The sequence below is a fragment of the Corvus brachyrhynchos genome, unplaced genomic scaffold (genome assembly GCF_000691975.1).
Source record: "Corvus brachyrhynchos isolate BGI_N302 unplaced genomic scaffold, ASM69197v1 scaffold126, whole genome shotgun sequence".
NCBI classification, from domain to species: Eukaryota; Metazoa; Chordata; class Aves; order Passeriformes; family Corvidae; genus Corvus; species Corvus brachyrhynchos.
In genome coordinates, this window is record NW_008239283.1 from 3,964,922 (window position 1) to 3,976,230 (window position 11,309).

Genomic DNA, 11,309 nt, shown 5'->3' on the forward strand with positions numbered 1-11,309 from the left:
CTTAAATAATCTGGGAACTGCAAACTGTGTTTGACATTCAGTTGGGGAAGGAAATTCTGTATTCAACGTCCTGTAGGTACCTCTGAAAGAATCTGTCAGTCTGGTGCATTATGAATCTCCTTAAACATGGCATGGATGGGGCTTAGTAATTCAACAACAGTTTACCTTACAGGTCACTAAATAATTCTGCCTTTGTTTGTCTCCACATGCCGAGCAAAACATGTTAAGACTGCTAGAGATGTACACAGTGTATATATTCTCTTTTATCTTCAATAAATACTGACATTTTGTGTCACTGGTTCACTGGTTGTAGTGTGCTAAATACAGCACTCACCATTATTGTCTTCCTGCAGGCCAAAGTCACAGGCAGCACTTTGAATGGCAAGAAAGAGAAAATGCAGGCTGAAGAAGGTGATAAAGACAAATGGGACTTTCTCAGTTTTGCTGAGACCTGGACCCCAAATGAAATTCTAGAAGGTCCCCAAAATGAACTTCTATTTACACATGTAAGACTTGAACCTGTGTCTTTTCTGTTTTCTTTCATTTAAAAAAAATTGTAACAGTCATTTGCTTCAGCTTTTTGTGCAGTTCAGAGTTTACTAACAGAGAAACACCAAACAAGTAGGAAAAACTAAATTCCATTTTAAAACTTATGTGAAGCTGGGAAAAGTGATCTGCTGGGTATAAATGTCATCTACATCTTCTGCTGGGTCCTTATGTTCAGGTGACTGAGCCGTCCTCAGAGTCAGATAAGACCAAGTAATTTCTGTTCAAATGATGTCTTCATTAACTGTGCTGAATTAATTGGACTAATATTTAAAACAGTGTTTGAAAGCCTTTCCTTGTAATGGGCATCTTCAAAAAAGGCACATAGCTTACCAGTTCTATGTCTCTGCCTTCTGGTAGTGCCATTTCAGAATTTTCAGGAGAATATTGAAAATACTTTTCTAAAATCCGGAGAGCAATGTTGAATTGCTTTTTCTGTTCACTGTTTGTTCTTAAAGTTATCTTTTGTTAAAGATATCTTTTGTTAACAGTTTCTGATGCAGTCATAAGTGAGGTTTAGAGGCCTTTTCCAGCCTAAATGTTTCTGTGATTCTGTGTTCCTTTCCTCTTCCCTAGTTTGAAAAGGACAAACAGCATGACATACGTTCCTTCTTTTCCCCCAAATCCTCCATGGAGAAGAAACGCAAAAGATTTTCTGGTGATGAATTGTTACATAATGATTCAGAATCTTCTGCTGTCACAAAAGAAGAGGATGCAGAGAAGAGTGATGAAAACCTGGATTCCACAAGGATAAGTGAGGTGGATACAATTTGTCATGAAGATACTCGCGAACATGAAGCCAAAAGAGCAAGGAGCATAAGTGGATCTACCCCAGTCAGCTCCAGCAATAAAAAGAAAACATCTTTGACTGGAAAAAAGCCCTCTTTGTTTTCAGAAAAAAACAATGAACTCCATCCTTGTGGCTTAAATAATTCAAGTGAAAGTACAGCTTTAAATAAAGTTTGGCACTGCAGTGCTTGCACTTATATTAACAATGATCTGCTGCCTTACTGTGAAATGTGCCATTGCCCCCAGAGCAGGGATGGTGAGTAAGGGGTGCTGCAGAGAAAAAGATGCATTTTTCATTTCAGTTGTGATCAGGCTCAGAAAATACAATCTTTTTGAACCTATGACTACACAGAGGTCCAGGAAAATATGAAGAATTGTGTCTTTACATGAACAAATACCTCTCAAGTGATCCTCCTTAGTCTTGCTTTCCCCAAGGATCTTTTACATGAATCTAACTTGAAACAAGTGAAAAATTCCCATAAAAAGTTAACAGGATATAAATTCCATAAGGATGAATATATCCTCTGTTTCCTTTGCAGCAAATTTTCCTCTCCTCTTCTTTGAGGTTTATGGTTATTCTGAATACAATTAAACAGCAAAATTTTTCTTTACCTTTCAAAACTAATCAATGTGGTATTGGTGTTTTATTAACTTGAGCATTGCATATTTGTCATGAGAGACATTATCTGGAAAATATGGCTTTTCTTGCTCCAACAGTTCACAATAGATTTCTTTTACTAAATTTATTTAAGCTATCTGGAAAATTAATGAAACATTTTTATAAATCTATGCCCATATTTGTCATTTCAGTTGCAAAGGCTCTTTTTACTTGCTTATTTATTTATTTAAATCTCTATGCATGCTCAAGTAAGGACAACTTCTGAGTTTCACAGCTATAAATCAATGCCTGGAAAGCTACTTTGTGTGTTTATGGTATACAATAACTGTATATAATATAGAATTGCTATCTGCATTATTTATTATAAAAATATTTTGACATTAATCCGGGTGCACAGGATTACGTAAATGAAAAGCTTTGTTCCATGTGTTTGTTCTCTTAATATTAAAGTTAGCTCTAGCTTCCTAAGTGGTTGCACCATAATAATATTAGAGAACAAAATGCCATTTCTTTGTATTTCAGTGCCATGGTCCTGTCTCAGATGTGTTATTAGGTACTTGCCAGGTAACACAAATCATCGCTTTTCTTGTTTCTTTGTATGTAGGTGAGAGAAATGGTGAAGCTCTCAGGAGCCAGAGTGAGGAAGGAGTGTCAGAGGAGCCCAGGAGAGATGAAGACAGAGCAGAAGGCAGTGCTGAAGACAGAAGAGGACATTTGGGGGAAATGGGGGCACAGCAATCTTTTGAAATCAGAGAACAGGAAACTCTGGGGACTGAAAAGGAAGAAAGCGAAAAAGAGTGTGGAGAAGGTAAAGTGGGACTCTGAAAGAACAGTTCTATCCCATTGTGAAACTGAATTAAATGCCTCTGGCATGAAAAACAGCTTTTAAATAAAAACCTACATCTTTGAAACACAGAAGTACAAGCACCAGCACGGGACTTTATCATTCTAGCCTGAGCCATTTGTTGAGTTTTGATGCTGGATAAGCCCAGCCTTTCCACACAGGTCCTGGTGCAAACCAGAGCTGACTGACTTCAGGACTGTGTCAAACCAGCAGCTGGGAATCCGGATGGTTTTACTGGAACGGAGGACAGACACAGGCAAAACAGTTGATGGGTCATTCAGGAGAAACAGAAAAATGAAATACATAGATACCTTAATAGTTTGCTGCTTGAGCTCTGCATCTTAGGTTGTTCTGGAATTAGATACATATTTAATATTATTTCTAATGTCAGAGTAGAATGAATGAAGAAAAATCTTTAATGCTACCATTTTTTCTGTTGTAGATAAATCAGACACATTCCAAATATATGATGGGCTTATGTTTTGTGCAAGCAGGAATACTGATAGAATCCACCTCTTTACAAAGGTAAACCTGAAGTATGCATGGTTATTGTCATTTTAAAATTAGAAAGGAAAATGCCCTCTGAAATGTTTCTGTATGTTTTCATTTGTTATGCTTTATGTAAAAGCATCAATATTTTTGTATTAGCTGAAATACAAAAATAAGGTAGTTTATCATTCTAGTTCTTTTTCTCAATGAAATTAAGTAATAATTCCCTAGATACATAACTTTCGGCACTTCTCTTGGCTTACAAAATTGGGCTAATACATGAAATCATCTGTTACAAATGGCAGTAACAGTCATTTAAAATTCCTTTTTATCATTACAGTGTCTTATCACAAAATAACTTGAATAGAATAACATTCAAAATTCAAATAAAAAATGACAGTAAATCCTGACACACTAAGTAAATAAGCTATTGCCACCACATTTTCAGAAAGATCAACATTAGTGCTGTGTGTAAGTCAGTAACAGCCTGAATAAAGCACATTGTTGTTAATCTGCAGTGGTGATTGGGTACAGAAAGCAGTAGTTGGGAATTTTCCCAGTCATTCAAGAGGATGTCAGGACTTGCCAGTTTCCTCTTTCAAGTGATAGGAAAGTGCACTGGGAAGATTTCTTCAAATTACTGAGTGAATCAGTGTATTCAGGTGCCACTAAAGCAGCACGGATAGCTGAAGGTAAGTCTTTGGGATGAGACATTTTTATTAGGCTGATGCAGCTGGGAAAAAGTCAGAAAGAGTCAAAAAGTCCTCTTGTATCTGAAAACTTGTTAAATGTACTTACAATGTATGTACATTGTACTATGGGATTAGTTTCATTTTGCCAGATACTGCACAAGATCTGCTGAATGGTGAGACATTGGGGAATTCTGCTTTGACTCCTTCTCTCAAATGTTTGTGAATCATCAATAAGTTCCTTGACCAGATGTACCCACTGGGACAACTTATTCCTTTAAAAATTAAGTGGAGAACTTCTTCAGACATTAAAAAGAAGTATGATAAATAATGTTCAAGAATTCTTACTTTAAATTGTAATGAAGTGACATTCTCCTACCTACAATCATTCATTTCCCTTAGAATTCAGTCAAGAGGATTGTAATTTCAGTTTAATATAAGGTGTGTCTGAACTATTTGCAAAGAAAAATATCTGATTTATTAAAAGGTAAAATGTTCTGCCTTGTTACTTTTAGTTAGATTAATATGAATCATCTTTCTTGCATTCGTGCTGTTATCTCTGTGCCTTATTGTTGGTTCTGGAAAAATTTGACCTTGAGGGACTAAATTTAGTAGGAAGGGAGGAGAATTCACTTGAAACAGATTACTTTTTCTACATTGTGCTACACTGCATCTGTAAACAAAACTTTGCTTGTTTCACCTAGGATGGTGAACCACTGAATCATAATTTCATTCCATTGGACATACAGCTGGATAACTGGGAAGACTTACCAGAGACTTTCCAGAATAAAAAAAATCGTGCACTGGTAAGAACAAGTTCTACTGGCACAGCAATATAATATTAAGTGCAGAGGAAATTGTCTTTTAAAAAAAATAAATGCAGAATACTTCCAGGCCTTGGGATATAGGCACAGTTTCATCAGAGCAATCTTATAGATGTTGATGTGAACATGAATTAGGCTGTCTGTTACTCTGGCAAATTATTGTGCCTCCTCTTCACATTGCAGTAGAAGGAATCAACCAGGCATCATTTCATTTCTCATTTACAGAATTAGTTCCTAACTTTCATAAGTCAACAAAATAACTTCTTAAAGGTTATGAATTAAATAGTGCACACTCTAAATAAGAATGTTCTAGGTTGTATCAGAGCTGCAGGTCTGAGCAGGCCTCCACTCTCACTCTCCCTTTGGTCTTCTAAGAGTTTTCAAAGTAGTGTCAGGCACAGCTCTACACAGACATTCAGTTAATTTAGGAATAAAGATCCCATTCATAATGGGGTTTGAGAAGAACACTGCAAACCCAAGTACTCAAGTAAGGAAATCCAGATTTAAACTGGATGGGAAATATTATCTGCTTAAGTTAAAATCTGATTTTCCAAACTAAAAACCATCAGGAGGAAACAAAACTGATTCTTTTTGTAGGTTCTCCAAGAAGGCTGGAACTTAAATTTGTAGGAGAGATGCCTGACTGATTCAACCAGCTGTTGTGTGAAGCAGCTACTGAATGGGTTCCACAGATGGAGGGGTGAGGGTTTGAAGAGTTACCTGAAGGCACATCTCTGATTGTAGGAGCTGTTTCCAGCCAGTGTAGAATGCACTAATCCATGGCACTGTTCTGCTGTAATTAGCTCTGTGCAAAGTCTGTCCTGGTGCTGACAGTCATGTTCTCTGCCAGATCCTGAGGTTTGTGAAAGAATGGACTCACCTCACAGCAATGAAACAGAAGATAGTCAGAAAAAGTGGTCAAATATTCTGTAGTCCCATTCATGCTGCAGAGGAGTTGTCTAAAAAGCAGTCAGTGGGCAGCAGCACAAAGAGGTATGTGGGGTTTGGTTTTAATTCCTCCTACTAATTACTGCAGAAAGTTCGATTTTGCATCATGCCTCAGTGTTGTCACTGCTGTGCACAAAACACGTCATGCAAACCATCTAAAACCTTCTTATTCCCCTCAGTCCCTACTGTTAAATTCCTGAGGGTGACTATTTTGGCTGTAGGTAAGAATTAAGTAAATAAATAGTTTGTAAGTCCAGTAATATAAGCAGAAGGGTAATAAGTGTTTGTTAACCTCTTGCCTGATTGTGTCCTACCATAAAGTGTAGGAAAAATCTGTGAATGGTATAGAAAACCTACCAGGACTTACAGCAGGTAGGTAAGGTTGTGTGTAGGGTTTGGCAGGTGTTCAGTACAGAGAGATGTACTCAGGAGAAGTTGTCTGAATAGTGGTTTCTGTGAACCAATTTAAAGTTTTTTACCTAAAAGCAGTTGTGTTTTACAGGGTTTCACATGAAAATAAAGAAGGGAGATCAAACATAACTAATGGAGCAAGGAGTCCTCCAGAGCTTGTAAAGTTTCCTGGATTATCCAGAGTGTCACTGAGACTTCACCTAACTGAAACAAAATGCCTTTCAGGTTTCACTGTCAGGCAGTTTCAAATTGCTGTCATTTTTTAATTGTTATACACAAACCAAGTTACGTGTTTGCCGGTTAAGAATTTGGTTTTAGAAAGATACTTCATTTAGTATAAAAGTATATGAAAGTACATTTTCCCAAATTTTATTCACTTCTCATCCAGAAAATGAGGAATGTTTGAAGAGAATATGCTGTCCCAATCTTGCTGTACCGCAGAGTGGATGTTGTTGGAGGGAGATTGTTCCCTTTGCTGACAGGATTTGTCACTCTCAGGTATGTGACCAGGGAGGATGTGGCAGCAGCCTCGCTCTCCAAGGCCAGCAGCAGCGGGGGCAGTGTTCGCCTCATCTCCAAAGAGATGGGAGCTTCTCTGGACAAAGGAGGTGCTGCTACTGAACCATCCACGAAGTAGGTTTATTAATCATCCTACTGCATTAAGTTCTTTTGCCACTTTTTTTTTATGGTACTAAAATTACTTGCTGTGTCTGCTTCGCTGAAGTACAGTAGTTAGATAAGAAACTTGCTGTAGTGCTAATGAGCTCTGTTTTATTCTTAAAACAATTTAGATTTCATCTGTTGTCTGCTGACAGAGCTGCTAATTAACTGAGTCTGACTAAAGCAAAACAAGAGAATAGTTACATGATTCAGAGAAAAGAATGTTAGCTCAGCCCTCCTGTGAGGTCAACATCAAATTGGGGACACAAAATTTGCTTCTCTTTTGCCTCAGAATTTTAAAAAAGGGAGCAATGAAGTGAAAATTCCAAACAGAAATTGCCCTTTGAAAAATTTTTCTTAAACAAGCACTGTGTATCCTACTTTGTTTTGGGTAGGAAATTGATAGGCAGCCATGGAAATTGTAGAGAAACCAGGATCTTTCCTTTATTACTTCTGTTAAAGAGGGGGCTGAAACATTTTAGTTTTGTATGTGTACATGCCTGTGGCCATTTCTTTATGAATACAGCATTATTTCAGCTAATAATTGAGTGTAGTAATAGGTGCAGAAGAAAAATCTGCCTTGTTATATTGTCAAATTTTGTTTAAATGGAAATGTAAACCAAGTAAAGGATTTGCACTATGCAGGTGTCAATCTGAGCAAGGTATTATTACAACTACAGTGATTTTTCAGAACATAAAAGATATCTAATGGAAATACACAGTGCATAAACCCCCTCTTGAACTGGGCTGCTGAATACCTCCTTTACCCACAGCTGTATTTCATTCTGCCAACAGGCTGCTTTCAGAAACTAGAAATGATCCCTCAGCCCTTCCTCCAGGGCAGACTGACCCCGGAGGCTCCTCCCTATCCAAAGGGTATCTGCAGGCCCTGGACAGCCAGGGGACCCCGCTGTGTCTCAGCTGCCAGCAGCCAACAGCGCAGCCCCAGCCCGGCTGCCCGGCCCGCGCCTGGGACACGCGCTTCTGCTGCCACGCCTGCCAGGAGGACTTCTCCATCCGCTCCAGCCAGAGCTACCTCCGCTCCAAGGTGTTCCAGATCGAGCACGGGGTGTGCCAGTGCTGCCAGCACAACGCCCAGGAGCTTTATCTCAGCATCAGGGATGCACCCAGGAGCCAGAGGAAGCAGCTTCTGGAGACTTCTTGGATGTCTCACCTTCCCCTTGGGCAGGTGATGGTTCTGGAGTTTCAGCAGTAACATCTGGTCTGTGTACAGAGTTCAAAGACAGCCAAAAATGTTCTTACAGATTTAAGATAGAAAAGTAACCTAGCACCAACAACAGAACAAGACAAAAGAAGTCCTTAAGAACAATCAAATTAACTAAATCCCATTGTCTTCTAACTAATGGGCACAGGCATGAGAGCTCTGATTCTGTAGGGGTACATGTACAGCCAGGGCTGGGTGGAAGTATGTCAGCTACTTACAGCTGTTACACTTTGTGCAGTGGGAGTAACTAAAAAATGCCAAGGCTGGCTTTCTTTATCTTGATGAAAACTATAGCTAGCTACTTCCCAGAATTTCCTTGTTCCTCCAGTAGGATGCCCACGTAGTTGAGGAGTGTCTCACCCCTGCCGTGTCCTTTGTGTGCTGCAGCTGAATGAGATGATCCGGAGCCCGGCGGAAGGGCAGTTCTGGCAGGTGGACCACATCCAGCCCGTGTACAGTGGAGGAGGACAGTGCTCCCTGGAGAACCTTCAGACCCTGTGCACAGCCTGCCACAGGGAGGTCAGTGTGTGGAGCTGGGAATCCCAGGCCTCTCGCAGGCAACAGCGGAGGGAAACTGCACTTAGGCTCCTCCTCAGCCCTGTTCCCTCCTGCTGCAGAACCCTGGTGCTCACAGCCTCTCCCTCCCATACAGCCAACGTGGAAAGGCAGCATTAAACTATTGATATGACAGTTTCCTTCGGATTTGGGAAAATGTTGCCTTAAAATGCAAATGTTTATTATTATGCTACCTACTGTAAAGTTAGACTGGAGCTTAACTGTGAGCTAATGCTTTCTGTTGCCAAGTATCAATATTAACAGACCTGTCTCTCTCTTTTGCAGAGAACTGCAAAACAGGCCAAGGAAAGAAGCCAGCTGAAGAGAAAGTCTTTAGCTACAAAGTATGGCTGTGATATCACCAAATTTTTGGTGAAGAAGTAAAATGCACAATACATTCAGGTACATTGTAACTCTGAAACCAATATAGTTACAGTTTTGCACTGATTTAACAGAAACCTATCAAGGAATTAAACCGAAGAAACCATTTGCAACAGTGATTGTCAGACTGCATCCAAAGTACTTGATCATCATGGTTTTTTATGGCCCTGCTTTAAAGCTGAATTTCTGTGCGTAACTTTAATGCCATTTTGAGGAATTATGGTTTCGCTTGCAGGGTAGTTAGGCCTGCAAGAATTTAAGGAAGTTCTGTTGAAACTGTTGGTGGCATGACAGGGTTCAATTGTATTGGGAACATCATGGACCAAGAAGATGTCTTAGTTTTAATTCTTTTTGTTGTTTACACACCAAAACCACAGAATAAAAAACAGCAATTATGAAAAAACTAGCAGGAGTGAGTGATTTGTCTCCTCTAATTCTGCTCACCCACTGAAGGCAGACTCTTGCCATGGACCTGACTTACAGGACTTTGGCATTCAGAACTGATGTCAGTTGAATTCTGTTTTTACTTAAACCAGCTTGTATTAAAATGTTACTCAGGATAGGAAACATTAAACATTAGCAATTATGTCCTCAAAGGCAGTTCCTGGGAAATGCTACAGTCAAATTCTCCTTAACGAGATTGCAGAGATGCTGGTAATTTTGTACTGCTTACCTGGCTTGCTTTACAGTTAAATAAATACAGTTCTTTCTCCTGGTGATTTTTTTTTAATGCTCTGTGTCTCCTCACCCCTTGAATGCTGCAAGGCAGTTGTAAGCTCATAAAGCAGAGCTGTACACAGCACGTCACCATCACAGTGCAGGGCTGCAGTTTCAACTACAGCAAGTTAAAATAAGGTGAAAAGCTTTCTGAGTTATCCTTCTGAGAAGGATCTTAAAGTTACAACTCTTGAACAGAGAAAAAGTCTGTTTAAGACAAGGTAGTTGCGTAAGTGCACCATTTTCTACAGTCAGACTAAGAGGACTTTAGCTTTGTTAATGATGTTTGTGGTGTCTGAGTAGGATAAAGGAATTATCTCTCCAGCAGTTCAAATGACCAGGTAGGAATAGCCTGATAATCAAGTGAGAGAGACGTTCAAATTTATACAGCCTTTACAGGAGGCCACATTGCAGTGTAAGATTTCATTAGAGGAGGAAACCAAGAGTATTGGGGAAGAAGCTTAACCTAAATTTTACTTCATCAGGAATTGCCTGGTATAATTCCTTTTAAAGAAGCCACACAGTTAAACAGCAGCTACATGCGTCTTTATCTTGCTTACCCATTGCCAGAGATTTGTGTGAGGTAACACACAAAAAGCCTGGAAATCAAATGACAAGATTTTCCCTGAAGAAAGTTAACTCTTCTTCATCCTGAAAAATGTATTTCTACTTCATAGAACTTTATCTGAGGAAAAGAGTCTGATCCCTGTCCCCTCAAAGAAGTTTTAAGAGTAACACCTGGGCTCCTACTACTAATAGCAAAACTCAACTCTGTACTCACTGTAGTCACAATGTCCTTCCTGGTTCAATGCATGCAAGGAGGGTGTGGAAAAGCACAGGAATACTGAGAGCCAACAGCAAGTTCATATTTATTGAGTAATGTCCACAATACTGTAGCTGTTTGTACATTTGTAAAGTAACGCTGATCTTCTGCTGATTCTCATTCAAACAGGTGAAGGTCACTGTAAAGCAACATTGGCACATGTGGGGTGAGGGGCCAGAGGTGACAGAGCTGTCCCCTCCTCGCCCATCGCTGACAGGGAGTGCAGGCAAATGGCCTCTGTAAACACCACTGAGTTGCTCACAGTGAAACAGCCCCAGGTGTCATTTCCATACAGCTTTGGCCCTTGCACACAGGGAAGGGTATAAAGTATCCCCACCCCTCAGTGGTCCACTGCCAGCTGTCACTCAGGCTCACTGTCCACTTAGTTCTGTCTGGGAGAAGTGATGAGATCTGTTTGGACAACCAATGCCAGGAGAGCTTAGCATGAACTAGAGAGTCAACTGTACACTTTAAATAAAAATAAGGATATTTTAGAAGTACTTGAAACAGTGATTAACCAAAAAATACTGGGCTCTGTGATTATGATTAGTAATAAATATAAATTACTTAATGTTTATATATAGCAATTTAAGTAGACTAATGTCACTCGATAAAGTCTGATCCTGAAGTGTAAAGCAGCACATTCTGCATGAATTTCAACATGAATATTTGCACACAGCCCATTCAGGTCCATAATTAAGCTAATGCAAAAAAAGGAAAATATGCTCCCTTTGGGCAGAGAGTTTGAAACCATTCCTGAAGCCATTCCAAACCTCCCAGAAGAGCTGC

General features: G+C 39.6%; 2 protein-coding genes across 7 annotated transcripts in view; one reads left to right on the forward strand and one right to left on the reverse strand.

Annotated features, from left to right (window-relative positions):
• ZRANB3 (zinc finger RANBP2-type containing 3) overlaps positions 1 to 11,220 on the forward strand; it is a 43,540-nt gene extending 32,320 nt beyond the window's left edge. For 4 of the 6 annotated variants that reach the window (XM_008638214.2, XM_017740249.1, XM_017740250.1 and 1 more), the window contains 10 exons: positions 354 to 506; positions 1,123 to 1,591; positions 2,559 to 2,762; positions 3,241 to 3,323; positions 4,681 to 4,782; positions 5,651 to 5,793; positions 6,658 to 6,792; positions 7,615 to 8,008; positions 8,432 to 8,563; positions 8,885 to 11,220. In XM_008638214.2, coding sequence (XP_008636436.1) covers positions 354 to 506; positions 1,123 to 1,591; positions 2,559 to 2,762; positions 3,241 to 3,323; positions 4,681 to 4,782; positions 5,651 to 5,793; positions 6,658 to 6,792; positions 7,615 to 8,008; positions 8,432 to 8,563; positions 8,885 to 8,983 — 1,914 coding nt within the window. In that variant the 3' untranslated portion in view covers positions 8,984 to 11,220. Of the gene's footprint in view, positions 1 to 353; positions 507 to 1,122; positions 1,592 to 2,558; positions 2,763 to 3,240; positions 3,324 to 4,680; positions 4,783 to 5,650; positions 5,794 to 6,657; positions 6,793 to 7,614; positions 8,009 to 8,372; positions 8,564 to 8,884 lie in introns of those variants that run through there. The other 2 variants (XM_017740252.1, XM_017740253.1) reach the window with 2 other exon arrangements.
• Positions 10,011 to 11,309, reverse strand: part of RAB3GAP1 (RAB3 GTPase activating protein catalytic subunit 1) — a 23,279-nt gene continuing 21,980 nt past the window's right edge. Inside the window, exon 26 of the mRNA XM_017740112.1 lies at positions 10,011 to 10,049. Coding sequence (XP_017595601.1) covers positions 10,011 to 10,049 — 39 coding nt within the window. The remainder of the gene's footprint in view (positions 10,050 to 11,309) is intronic.